The 13583-nt window shown below is 43.9% G+C and overlaps 1 protein-coding gene across 2 annotated transcripts; it reads right to left on the bottom strand.

The window, feature by feature from the left end:
* Positions 1-3077: 3077 nt before the first annotated feature.
* pcbp2 (poly(rC) binding protein 2) lies at positions 3078-12297 on the bottom strand. Of its 2 annotated transcripts, none has more exons than XM_086159027.1 (13): positions 12116-12297; positions 11148-11286; positions 9917-9940; positions 9794-9826; positions 9564-9680; positions 9343-9474; positions 8771-8899; positions 8608-8682; positions 8450-8491; positions 8035-8107; positions 7883-7938; positions 7627-7796; positions 3078-4471 (listed from the first exon to the last, which is right to left on the bottom strand). In XM_086159027.1, exons 2-13 carry the CDS (start codon positions 11214-11216, stop codon positions 4435-4437), a joined length of 957 nt encoding a protein of 318 aa, XP_086015153.1. In that variant the 5' UTR covers positions 11217-11286; positions 12116-12297; the 3' UTR covers positions 3078-4434. The 2 variants fall into 2 exon arrangements, with proteins under 2 accessions (XP_086015153.1, XP_086015152.1); XM_086159026.1 differs by having other exon boundaries at positions 3990-4471; positions 8432-8491.
* Positions 12298-13583: the final 1286 nt, after the last annotated feature.

Below are 13583 nucleotides of genomic sequence, written 5' to 3'. Positions count from 1 at the left end.
GATCCAACTCAACTCATTGGTGACAACCATGAGTCTGAATACAGGGCAGAGGTAACAGACCCAGCAGCACGGTGTGCCGACAATATCGGTAAAACCAAAGAGATCACTGTGGACTTGGGGAAGGAACGGCATGGAGGTGGAACGACTTTCCAGCTTCAATTTCCCGGGGACCCACATTTCTGAGAACCTGTCCTGGACAACTAAGACCTCCAACCTGATTAAGAAGGCCCATCGGTGTCTCTTCTTTCTGAGGACACTGAAAAAAGAGCCACCTGTCTGCTGACATACTGGGAATACATGGGAATTGCTTTGTTGCTGATCACAAGGCACTACAGAGGGCGGTGAAAACTCAACTTCCTGCTATAGAAGATGTCCACAAGAAGAGACATATTCTCTTCAATAGCATCTGGCAGCTGCTCATCTGGTTAAACTATTTATACTTGTATATTCCGTAAAATTCATATCGCATCTCTATAGTATCCCTTCTGTAGAGTTACTGTATAAGACATGAAAAAAAAATTGCATTTATTCTATAAATACTGCATTTATCTGTAAATACCGCACATTCTGCACATATGCACTTCTGATGAGATGCTATCTGAATTTTGTTACACTGTACCCCACTTTACCGACACTCAAATATTAAAAGCAGACAAATAGATCCTCGCAGATCAGTCCCACATCCTTCACCTGGCTTTCGAGTGGCTCCTGTCTGGTCGCAGACGTCGCTGTCCCGCCTGCAAAACCCAGAATAGGAGGGCAACCTTCGTCCCAAGAGCTGTCCAACTCCTCAATGCCCAGCAATCCTGCAAACCCCTCATCGCCAAAGCCGGCCCCTCTTTCCCCCCATCTCGCTAAGTGTGATTAATACCACTCATGTTATATTTATTATATAAATGCAGAGCAATTTAGTACGGACCATTAGCACAATTTTCTCCTCTTCTTCACCTTTTTGGCTTTTCCCTTCAGGGGTTGCCACAGCAATTTACCCTCTCCATCTAACCCTATTCTCTGAATCGTCCTCTCTCCCTACGTTCATAAATCTCTCTTTGGTGGTCCTCTAGACCTCCTGCCTGGCAGCTACACCTTCAGCAACCTTCTACCCAGATCTACACCGTGGTTTGGACATGAAAAGAGGAGTGTTCATTTGTCATACATGTCCTGCACCCCTGTGAAAAATTTTTCTTTTCCTTTGTTTTTTTTTCCCTTCAGTGGTCGCCAAGGCAAATCAACCCTCTCCATCTAACCCTATTCTCTGTATCCTCCTCTCTCACACCAACTAACGTCATATCCTCTCTCCCTACGTCCATAAGTCTCTCTTTGGTCTTCCTCTAGACCTCCTGGCTGGCAGCTACACCTTCAGCAACCTTCTACCCAAAGCGTCACCATGATTTGGACATGGACAGAGGAGTGTTCAGGTCCAAACCATCTCCCTCATCACTTTGTCTTGGTCATACATGTCCTGCACCCCTGTGACAAAATCTTCTTTTCCTTTGGGCTTTTCCCTTCAGAGATCGCCACAGCAAATTTACCTTCTCCATCTAACCCTGTTCTCTGAATCATCCTCTTTCCCGACGTCCATAAATTTTCTTTGGTCGTCCTCTAGACCTCCTGGCAGGCAGCTACGCCTTCAGCAAACTTCTACCCAGATCTTCACCATAGTTTGGACATGAACAGAGGAGTGTTCATGTCCAAACCATCTCAGTCATCACTTTGTCTTGGTCATACATGTCCTGCACCCCTGTGGGTCTTCTTTCCCTTTGGACTTTTCCCTTCAGGGGTCACCACAGCGAATCAACTTTCTCCATCTAACCCTTTCCTCTGCATCCACCTCTCACAGCAACTAACTTCAAATCCTCTCACTACGTCCATGAATCTTCTCTTTGGTCTTCCTCTAGACCTCCAATTCCAGCATCCGTCTTCCAATATATTCACTATCCCTCTTCTGTACATGACCTAACCATTTCAGTCTGGCTTCTCTGACCCTCTCTCCAAAACATCTAAAATATTGCACAATTTTGTAAAGTAATACATATACATTTAAATATATCGGTATATACAGGTGCTACTCATTTACTGCTGAACTTGGTTAATGACGACTCAGGGTTACGATGGGCTGAGTGGTAATACAAAAATACGCGTGGAATGCGCTTGCAGCAGAGTTGTAAGTAAGTATGATATGTACGCGCTTAGAATTGGCCTATATTCATGCAAATATAACATTAACGGGAAAAAAAAGGTAAATTGCACGGTGCAAATGGCCGATATGTATGTAAATACTGTACGGTAGAAACAGTGTTTCACTTAACAACCGGCCCCTAAGAATGTAACCCTGTCGGTAAGTGAGGACCACCTGTAGAAATATACATATTTATATATAAAATTCTTTATTTATTTTTTTACCTTTTTAACCGGCAGTTGGCTGCTGTCGAATTAGCGTCTGGCCACCAGTTAGGGAGGGGGTCGGCAACCCGCGGCTCCCTTTGGAGTATTTAATTAAAATTTATTTTATTTTAGTTCATTCATTTTTAAAATGTCATTTTTAATTTGAAGATTATGGCGATCTTGTAACATCTGAAGAAAACGTGTTAGAATATCTCTGAGAAAGAGGACAGCATTTTTGGTTTTCTGTCGATGGATAATTTCAGTTTGGCTTTTTTTTTCATAAATACAAGAAGGACTCAAAAAGACATTTAAGTTTTTTTTTTAAAAGTAACCTTCAACCAAATTTTTTGTTTTTTCGGAGTTGTTGCATGCCGAATTGTAATTTTGTTTTCTGTGCGGTTGTTGACTGCAACACATTTTATTTATATACTGCTCAAAGAAAATAAAGGGAACACTTAAAAACACAATGTAGTGTAGAAACACGTTTCCCAATACAGTGAAATTCCTACTTTGCCATAAAGCACTGCATGTAAAAGAAAATACCAAGATTCCCATTGAATAGGGGTTGGGAAAGAAAATTCAATTTTACTTTTGATCCTCTTTGATAACGGTAAAAATGAAGGAATTCGATCTCAGCTTTGGCAGGGAGAAAAACAAACAAAAAAAAAAAGAAACACGTAAGAGTGTAAGCATTTCACAGGTTTTCCTTTTTTATTTCTGCATTTCATTTCTTCAACAATTTAAATTGCACCCAGATCTACAATAGTTTTGAAAACGTGCACAAAAAACGTGAGTTTCTTCATCCTGCAAAGAATAAAAAATAAAATTTGACCCAGGCAAAAAAGGATAGCAGGAAACTAGTGTTAATTCTATAATTCTCCTTCTAGTTAATCATAATTTAATACCTCAGCATAATATACTTTTTTTTTAAAGACCATTATGTCTTGCCCCCTTGCAGCATTCCCCAGCCCTGCAGTTAAAAAAAATATTTTCTCTATTTAAAACAAACATTTCAATGTTATTTCTCCGCCGTCGTAGTCGTCGCTGTGGTCTTAGTAGTTCCAGAGAAAAGAAAATATTTTCCTCTCGTTCAGGACCCCCCTCCCCCCAGTGACCGAGGCCCGCCCACCCATATCAGAATCCGATACAAAACAATTCTCAAAACTCCCCGATCGTGGAGGAAAAAAAAAAAAAACGGGATGGGGGGGGAGAAGAAAACAAAAAAAAAAAAAAAAAAAAAACACAGGAATGACACAAAAAAATGAAGGAAAAAAAAAAAAAAAAAAATACTGAGCAGATTAGAGGTGAGACATAATGTAGCTTCGACCTGCTCCGACCCCCCGTTAAGCGGCGGGCGGAGTCCCGTCTGACGGCGGCGGTGGTTCCTGCATCCACCTTCCACTGGGATCATCTACATCGTTCCAGAAAAAAAAAAAAAAAAAAAAAAAAAAAGAAACCCGTCCGACCCTTAAATTCACCGTTCAGAAAGTACGGCTTCCGACGGAGGATGGCAAATCGACCGACGGTTCTCTCTCTAGCGCGGAGCCGTGTATTAAATAAAAATAAATAGATATTTAAAAAGGAAGTGTGGGGGGGAGAGGGGGGGGGGGGAGAAGAACAGTCCATCTACGATATTATCGGGTCTTTTTTTTTTTTTCTCAACATTTTCTAAGAAAAATCTGACATAAGAAAAAAAAAAAAAACAAAAAAAAAAAAACATCATTTTATGCCTTTTTCAGATTTTTCTAAAACTTGTCACCTAGAATGGAGATCATACAGATATACAGCAAAAACAAAAAAAAAAAAAAAAAATACAACAGAAGGAAGTCTTTTTAAAAACTATATGCAATGGGAATTTAAAAACATAATAAATAAATAAAATACCGATATCTGGAGGATGCTGTAATTACAACCGAGGCGTCTAACCGAAGCAGAGGAGAGAACAGTGAGTTTATACTACTGTCGATTTTTGCATTAAGTTCAATGAGGGACCTCTTGGTAAAAAGTCGAGGGAGGGGTGACATTAGGTGCTGATGAAGATCCTCCATGTCAGTTGGCTGCGAGTCCGGTAGCGTCGGAGGAGAGTCTGAATGCAGAACACAACAAAACAAAAACAAACAGACAAAAAAAAAAAAAAAAAAAAAAAACAGATTGAGCCTTTCAAAAGATCGAACGCGGAAACACTTCGGCTCGCACAACAACACCCCTTGTGCGTCGGCACAGTGTTTCGGGTGTGTGTGTCGCCGGGGTGAATGACATCATCGCGCCGATGGAATTCTAACCCCCACCTGACCCGACCCGACGGACGTCCAGTCGCGGTCGTACGAGTCCGAGCCGGAGACGAGCTGCGCCTCCCCGCAAACCCCCGCTTTAATAAGCCCGGCTCGGGTTTTGGGGACCTCAATTTCCTGCGGGGTCGCATTTCGTGTTTACCAACATATTGCCATTTGAAATAAAAGAAAAAAATTTTTTTATTGGCATGAAATCGTGAAAAAGGAAAGCTGCCAGAGAGTCAGATCTGCTTAGTTGTGGAAAACCTCGCTAAGAATGTATCGTTTAAAATAAAATCCACGTCTGGATGTGACTGCACCTGTGACGCTTTAAAGCTCCGTCCCTGCATTTTATTTTTCTGTCAATGAATTTGCTTTCTGGTGCCGCTTCGAACCCTGTTGCTGGCCTCGGCTTGAAATGCCTTCAGATTCCCTTAAAAAGCGACAGACTGAAGGAGTTCCTTTTCCTTTGAGTTTGCTCAGAAAAGGAAATGAGGCCGTTATCTGCTCGCACCCCCGAGTAAACACCACTTTTACCGTCCACCAAAGCCCGGAAGGAAGTGTTTCGGCTTCCTTAAAAAAAAAAAAAAAAAAAACGCTGACACCAATATCCAAACTGGTTGACCGGCTCTGGAAACCCGACTGGATACTTCTAGCCGTCGGAACTCCCAAGCATCCATTTGAATATTTCCACAAAAAAGATTTTCACTTTTAATTGAATATGTATTGTAAAGGCTTTTTTGAATCAAAAAAAAAAAAAAAGAAAACCAGGAAAAGTCATCTATCTTCATCTGTATTTTGCACTTAAAACCACTAAAATTGTCCTCTTTAGCCGCAGAATTCCTCCGTCACACACTTCCTAAGTCCCTTTTGTTGTCACTCTTAATTTCACTTGTATAAACTAAACACCTGTAAAAATCCAGAGATTATCCGTGTCACTGTTTGAGCCGTCGTGCTCGAAGCGTGCCAAAACAGTAGCGGCTAATAGCGGAAATGACGGTAAAACACCCCGAAGTCATGCGTAAATCAAGAAACGGAACCGGGTCGCGGGAAAATGAAAAAGCATAATTATAATGCAGATAAACAATGTGAAATAGAATCTGAAAATCGAGTGGACGTAAACAAAGCGCGCGGTACCAGGATAGCGAGCGCTAACAAACACCTTTCGAATTTGACATCGCGCCGCCTCAAATTGATTTATTTTCGTTTTGACGCGACGGCAGCGGCGGGAGCTGACAGCCGTCGTAATAAAACGTATATAAAAAAAAAAAAAACAGCTTTTCAAGTCAGCGATTCCAAAAAAGGGGATGAAGACTTGCGGTGCGGAGGTATGATGATATCTGAAACACGCACTAGCATGGAATTACTGCTTTTTGTATTCTTTAGATACACGTGCGCACCGATCACCGACCAGCTTCTCCGAAAAACCCTCCGTGCACGGCGACATCATTCCTTCCTTTTCCCCGTTTTCAAGCTGCGCTCGCAGAGCCTCGTGCTCGCTTCCTATCCGCCTCTGCTTTCCATCAACAGATATTACGCCAGTTAAAATCTCTTTTTCGGGCCAGACACGGCCCGTAATCTAATTTGCCTTTCGGCCTCCTCGACCCATTGTTGCAAATAGATTTTTTCTTAACGTTGCATTCGATGGTCGGTTTTGTCTCGGCTGGGGTTTTGAAAGCAGCCTCCTTGTGAGCGAGACACTCATTCGGGCTGAAATCTTTAACTTTAAATAACTTTTACTTCCCCCTTTAAAGTGATCGCGCTCAGCGTCTGCAAGTTTGCCTATCGGGAGTTTCCTGCCGCTTTTCCTCCCTCAAGTAAAGCGACAAGAGTCCAAACTTAATCCACACTCATAGGCAATGCGGAGGATGACACTACTAAACATATTAAAAAGGTTGTTCTGCAATCTGGCAGTCACTAAAATGCACTCCAACAAGGCAGAATGTCAGATCGGTAACAGGCGTGACGACAATTTCCTTACTCGCCCCCGTCCTCACGTGTTTCCTGTTTGAAAGTTCGAATCTAGCTTTTGAACCGTTTAGATCTCAGGGATAAATTCTTTTTAGGGCGACTGAACGCAGGCTTGAAACCGCGCTGACAAGCGCCGCTTTAAAAAAAAAAAACAAAACTATCAGCCGAATTAGCCTGAACCACCTCCAACACGGCATCTCCAAGGAGGCGGTTGTGGACTTCCGGAAGAATCGGAGGAGACGGGGACCGTCCAGGGCGAGGAGGTGGAGATAGTGGACTCCTACAAGTACCTTGGGGTCCACGTGGACAATAAACCGGACTGGTCACGCAACACAGATGCGCTCTACAGGAAGGGTCAGAGCAGGATGTTCCTCCCGAGGAGACTGACGCGCCCTGCCGGGACCGCTGGTGAGGAAAGCCCGCCCGGCGCCGGGACCGAACCCGGAACGTCTCCAAACGGCGGCGGCGGGGAGGGTGAAGGCCGATCCTTCCCGCCTCCTGCACCAGGAGCCGACGGGCGGCTCATTCAGCCGCCGGTTCGTCCCGACCCGGTGCAGAACCCGACGCTTCGGACGGCGTTGAACACACGGCTCTGACCGGCCTGAGGTGCATCTGTGCTGCTTCCACCGCTTCACTACCCGGCCCATTCACGCCATGACCTGAAACTCTAGCCTTTCTCATCCACGTTGGTCGCAGCTCACGTGCACCCCGCCTGTTTATGTTTATTTTATTCTCATCATTGCTATCGCCTCTATTCATATTGTCATTTAGTTTCGGTTGGCACTTTTTCACCCTTATCCCTGATGCTCCCTGCCGTCTATTTATTCCTGGACATCTTTGCTAATATCTGTCTTCTAACTATCTATTTATTTTTGACATTAGAACAGTTACGCCGCCGTGACACATTTATCTTATTAAATGCGACAAATTAATACATTTAAAAAGCCTGTCGTGCAGCTTCGTCCCCACCTACGTGTTGCGCGAGCGCGCCGCATCTTACCGGGCACTGATCAGGTACTCGGCCAGGCTGATGCTGGCGTGGGAGCCGGTGATGGTGACCTGTCTGTCGGTCGATCCCTCCACAGGATTGGCGATTTTGATCTGAGCTCCTGACATCTGACGAATCTCATTGATCTTTGCACCCTGGCGGCCGATGATGCAGCCGATGAGCTGAGAGGGAGGGAAAACGGACGAGCCGCGACATTCAGTCCCGCGTGAAACGAGAGCGGGAGGAAAGAGGGTAAACGGCGTCTTACATCGTTTGGAATGGTCAGCTCGTGAGAGCCAGTTTGTGCAGAGGCGTCCATCCCAGCTGGAGAAAGGCAAAGAAACCCCGTGAGTGTCGATCGGACCGTTTACGGCGCGTCTACGGCGATCGAAATTCAACGCTTCGGTTCTGCCCACCTACCCTGGAAGCCCTGGTTGCTATGTGCAATGGGGAAGGGGCTCTGCTGCATGGCCAGCTGGTGAAGTTTGGTGAGCTGGGGACAGAACGGGGGGGAGAGCAAACACAACCGATTCACGGGTGAGGATGCCGTGTCGCACGTCGAGAAGCTGAATGTGTGTTATAATCCCCGTAATTATAGGTCGTAGTGGTAATGAGGGAGGAAAATGTGAAATGGAACGTAGGACCTTCGGTCTATCCTGAAGTTGGAATAACTACTCGAAAAAAAAAGTGGAATCTCTAGAATTACAAAATGGATGTTGGCGAGACGGCGGCGGTTGGAAAAAGAAGTGAGAGGGATGAAATAAGAAGGTGGCATGGATTCCCAGGACCGAACTTGCAAATATACTGGATCACTTACAGAGGGCCCTTCACTTACATCAGGCTGTGGAATGGCGTGCTGCCCTTGGACAGCGTATGCCTGCTGGGAGAGAATAGCACTTAGGAGGTGGACAGTGTCACACACAGTGTACTTCAATATCCATTAATCCTCTGTCCTTGGAACGAATCCAGATAGACAGTGCTTTCATTCCTCACCTGACCACCTGCAAAGATGACAGGAGAGCCTGAGGGTTTGGGTCTGTAGGGGATGGTCACCCCTTTTGGTGGGGACTGGGGAGGGGGAGGAGGAAAGACAAGAGATGCATTCAAAATAATCCCCAAAAACGGGCAAAGCGGATCCCCGCGTTACGTTCTTTACCTCGAGCATGACCACGCAAATCTGCTTGACGCACTCGATGATGGACTGTGGTGTCCCTGCGACGGTGATGGCACGCTCTGTTGAGTTGGGCAACATGTCCCCTGCTACTTGTACCTGAGCTCCTGCCGACTGGAGAGCGACAGACACGGGCCGCGGTGAGGAAACGTTAAGAGGAAGCCGAGTCACAAAATTAAGGACAACAAAAAACATTACATTGAGGAGACGCGCTCGATTCTGATAGGTTTTGGTCTGACGAGTATATGTCGGGTTGTTTACCGGTCATTTAAAAAAAATACCAAAACAGCGAAAATGTCATCGTTTTGTTTTTTGCGGCGAGCTGCTTCTGGAATCGTGCTGCGCCCGTTTCCGGAAAACACACTCTTAACTGCCACAAATTCAAATACTTAGCGACTTACCGCAAACAACGTCAACACATTATGTGACGACGGTCTCGCGTTCAAAATACTTTTCCGACGCTTTTACGGAGAGCGCGGTCGCGAAGATTCGCCGTGTGTTTCCGCAAAACCTCCTGGTTGATAAGGAAGTGTCTGTCAGCTCGGCGTGTCACCGACCTCTCTGATTTCCTTGATCTTGCAGCCACCCTTGCCGATGAGCGAGCCGCACTGGCTAGCAGGCACGACGAGGCGCATGGTGACTGGCGGTTTGCTGGTGGCTGTACTGTTAGTCATTGAGGTGCTGATGTCCTGCGAGGGAAAGTGGCACGATCACAAATGTTAAAACGCCGCCGCTCACGTGGGTGTTGTTTCTATGAAAACAGCGGAGGAAGCCCCACCTCTTCCAGTTTCTCAATGATCATAGAGAAGGCTTTGAAAATGGAGGTGGTGGGTCCTGCGAGGGTGATGATCCTCTCTGGACAGTTTCCCTCTGAGATGTTGATGCGAGCGCCACTCTGCAAGGAAAGGGCGGGGAAGAAGAGTAAAAAAAAACAAAACAAAAACAAACAATGGCGGATCTGGTGCGGTAAATTCTGAATGGATCTCTTCATTGCTTCGCGTATCTCACCTCCTCTCTCATTTTCTTCACCGACTCTCCTTTCTGTAGTGAAGACAAATATTACAATATTTACAAAACACGCTGTCGGGGAGGACTGATATGACATCCTTCTCATCAGTGGGAGAAACTTACCTTGCCAATAATGCTTCCAACCTCCTGCGGAAAGAAAAGAAATCGTTATGGTACGACAATAATATTATTGATTTACCGAGGAACGTTAGTGTATGTGGAAACATTTTATGCATGCAAAAACAATGCTATCATGGATTAAAATGATCGGTTGTTTTAATTCAAAATAAATCAGTGTTCAGACGAAAGCACTTTTTCAGTCAAACATTATATTGTGAAATGTTAATTTCAAAACAAATATCTGCCCTGCAGCCCTCACGCACCCATGTGGATGTTTCTACTTTACCGTTACTTGTTTTAGAATCAATAACAGAATGCTTCAGTGGAGCCAAAGACTTGAAGCCCTCACAGATGCGGCCAGGGAGTAAGAAAATCACAATATTGTTAAAGTGCATATGTGTACACCTGTATCTACTTTTTCTTTGCTTGCATGCTGCCTGTGCAGCACACACTGTGCGTACACATAATGACAATAACAAAATGGCAAAGCGATGGCCTTTATGAATGAACAAAGAGTTAGAAAAGTAAAAACACGCACACATCCGCTGCCCAGTTAGGGATGGTTGCTGGATCAAAATTTTTTTTTTTAACTTACTGGAGTTTGGAAATAAAATCCGCACACCAAAAATATACTGCGAAAAGAAAAGATGACTTTTTTTCCCCCATATAACACAAAACACTTATTCTTGCATTGATGACGTTTCAAGTAAAAAAAATAGGCTCTTCCAGTATAATATTTCCGGTAAACATATGAGGAAGAGCCTATTTTTTGCTCGAAACGTCATCCGTGCAAGAATAAGTGTTGGTGTTATATGTAAAATAGATCATCTTTTCTTTTTGGAGCATATTTTTGGTGTGCCATTTCCCGCCCCCCAAACTATTAAGTTGTCGTTATTAATAAACAGCCAATATTGACACTGTATAAACCTGTAATAAGATGTTTCAAGGGCCAAACTGAATTCTAAAGGCCCGAGAACGACACATCTAAGAGCTAAGTACATGTCGCTGTCTTTTCTTGGAGAATATTAGTGAGAATAACTGGACAAGATGACGATAGCAGTTGTTAATATCTTCAAACAGATGATGGTTAAAACGCTCCCGCTCTCTCGGGAGAAAAACCCAATCGGCAGGTGTTAGTTTTGCTTTTTGCAGCACCGATGCAGATGCACCGCTCAAACCGACTGGGAGACCGGAGCAAAGTCAGATGTTCAACTTTGCGTGCCGCCACGCTCACCTTCCCGTGCATGAGTAGCCTTATGGTTAAGGTGACATTAAGGCCACCTTCAACCAGGCTTGAGTCCATTGCTGCGAGGGGATCCAGGGTGCCTGCTGGTCGAGTCAAGCGATGAGTCTTTGGTCACTGGACTAAATGTCTGCAACGGGGTGGAAAATAACACTATCAGAGACAAGAGCAATCACTGGGTGATTAATCAGACACACGTTTATGTTGTTTTTTTTTTATTGCTCCAATTCAAACGCCGCGATCCAATGAATGAAACGATGCAGGCAGATGTGTCGACCTCGTTTTGAAATAGTTGAAATTAGCCGGACGTGTGCAAAAGAATGAGAGTCTTCACTGCTGTAATTCCCATCAGACTGGCCCGGGTCCACTCATTCACGGCAGCACAATGACCCACTGTCGCTTTTCGGCAGCGACTATTTCATGGTATCGAACAGCCATGGCGACATAGCGTGTCACTTCGTTATCCACAGGCTAAATATACACGTTAGAGGAATGACTCCAGTGTCCGAATTTGGTCGAAAGAGTCATTTTTTTTGTCGTTTTTGAGTCCGCAAGCCAACAGCCGAGGGGACGCGGCACGTCGCAAAACCTATTTTTGAGAAGAGCATCACAGGCTGTCACGGAAGCGGAGATGGCTAAGTTGGGGAGCAGTAGCAATTTAACGGCAACTTCGTTTATTTCTTATTAAGGAGGTGTCCTGAATGCCGATATAGCTCGTCGTTTAATCAACGCGAAAGAGCAATTAAATGTTGGCCAGCTACTACGTCTCGATAGGCTAATTTGCGCGAGTTGAGCAGGTAATTTTCCATCCGGCTAGCTAGCATTAGCATAGTGCCAGGAAATAGTCGAATCCCGCGGCCTAGGGAGCGCACTGAGTTATCCCTGTCCTTCACTCTAAAAGGAGCGCAAAAGGGGAGGAAAACCCCAAACAAACACAGCCGTATCACCGGGGTTCTTACCCGAACCGTCCCTTGAAGAGTTCAGGGGGTGGGTAGGGAAGAGGGGAGAGGTTCGGGAGGGAGTTTTGAGAGGATCCGGGGAAGAGGGAAGAGACGCCGCTATTTGATCGGACTCCACTCTCTTCTGCTTAGCACAAAAGACCAAATGCATTCAACTTTGACCCCTCACTGGCCACGCCCCCTGAGCCTTAAGCCCCGCCCCTGCCCATCCCCCCCTCCCACCTCCAACACAAACAAACCTGTTTTAAATGCTTATAATGCGAATTAAGATCAAACTTTTTTCTTTTTTTTCCACGTTTTTACAAAATGCCCTTGGGATTAATTTGTCGACGGTGGATTTCGGAGGTAAATTTCTCACGTAGATTTATTTGCCGTGCAAAGTTTGAACAGTTTATTTGCAGCTGTTTACATTTTTGTTTAGTTTGGTTCGCTCGTTTTTAGAGAGTTGTGTTATCTGCTAAACCCGCGGAGTATTATAACTTCATTTTGAATTTCTATCATTAAAAATTAACAGGGCCTCGGGATACAGTGTGGTTAAATACCTCAGTATATATTAACCTCTCTGCAGTGATTGCAGCATTGCATCGTATTCTTTTGTTGGAACGATATAAGAATAAGAATAAAAACAACTTTATTTATCCCGAAGGAAATTGTTGTGCCAGAGTTCCAAGAATAGTAGAAAAATCGTAGAAAACTGTATAAACAGTAAAAAAAATTAAAAAATAGGGGTAGAATAAGAAATACAAATAATTTGTAAAGTGTCTTAACTAACATGTGAAAAACTATAAAGTGTCTTAAGGTTTTAATTACCAAGTGAAAGATAAGGAGTGCACAAGAGTATGAAAAAACATTGTACATTTAGCTGTTATGAAAAATTGCACAGATATGAATATTATTCCATGATAGAAAAAAATGGTGTGTATGAAGTGTATACTGAGTCGGAGTGTATACTAAGGTCTCATTGCAAATTTTCACTTTGCCTGCACAATGAAAATTAAAAAATCTTGATTCTTTATTCACCCTGTGAATTTTAAGACCTTAAAACACTTGATAGCCTTAACTTTGACACTTTATATTTTATTGTATTTCATATTCTCCCTCCTTCTTACTATTATCTATTATTGTTATGTTTTGCTTGAAACTCTGGCACAACCATTTCTTTCGGGATAAATGAAGTTGTTCTTATCTTATCTTATCTTATCTTATCTTATCTTATCTTATTTCATACAGTTCAAGATGGACACTGAAGCCCCTGCTTAACACGTACAGAGCAATAGTTATAACTCCATACATATTGCCAGTATTGTGATAAACCACACTCTTTATGAAGCAAAACTAAAAATTCAATTAGATTAAAATTGGGATTTAACAATTTTCCCGTCAAACACTTTCTCCACAGATACGTGGTGGAGACGCTGAAGGGGGGTAAGTGGAGGACTATGTGTGTGTTAGTGTGTGTGTTAGTGTG

The sequence above is a fragment of the Fistularia commersonii genome, chromosome 14 (genome assembly GCF_037954325.1).
Source record: "Fistularia commersonii isolate RoL2024-O1a breed Wild chromosome 14, RoL_Fcom_v1.0, whole genome shotgun sequence".
Taxonomy (NCBI): Eukaryota; Metazoa; Chordata; class Actinopteri; order Syngnathiformes; family Fistulariidae; genus Fistularia; species Fistularia commersonii.
Note: the sequence above shows the minus strand (reverse complement) of the source record. Positions and strands in the feature narration are given on the sequence as shown.

Coding starts and splice junctions, on each gene's coding strand:
- pcbp2 (XM_086159026.1), bottom strand. CDS start 11,216: ATGGACTCAAGCCTGGTTGAAGGTGGCCTTAATGTCACCTTAACCATA. Junction 8,492..8,607: donor TCATCTTTGCAGGTGGTCAG/GTGAGGAATGAA, acceptor CTCTCCCAGCAG/GCATACGCTGTCCAAGGGCA. Junction 8,108..8,431: donor ATGTAAGTGAAGGGCCCTCT/GTAAGTGATCCA, acceptor TTCTGTCCCCAG/CTCACCAAACTTCACCAGCT.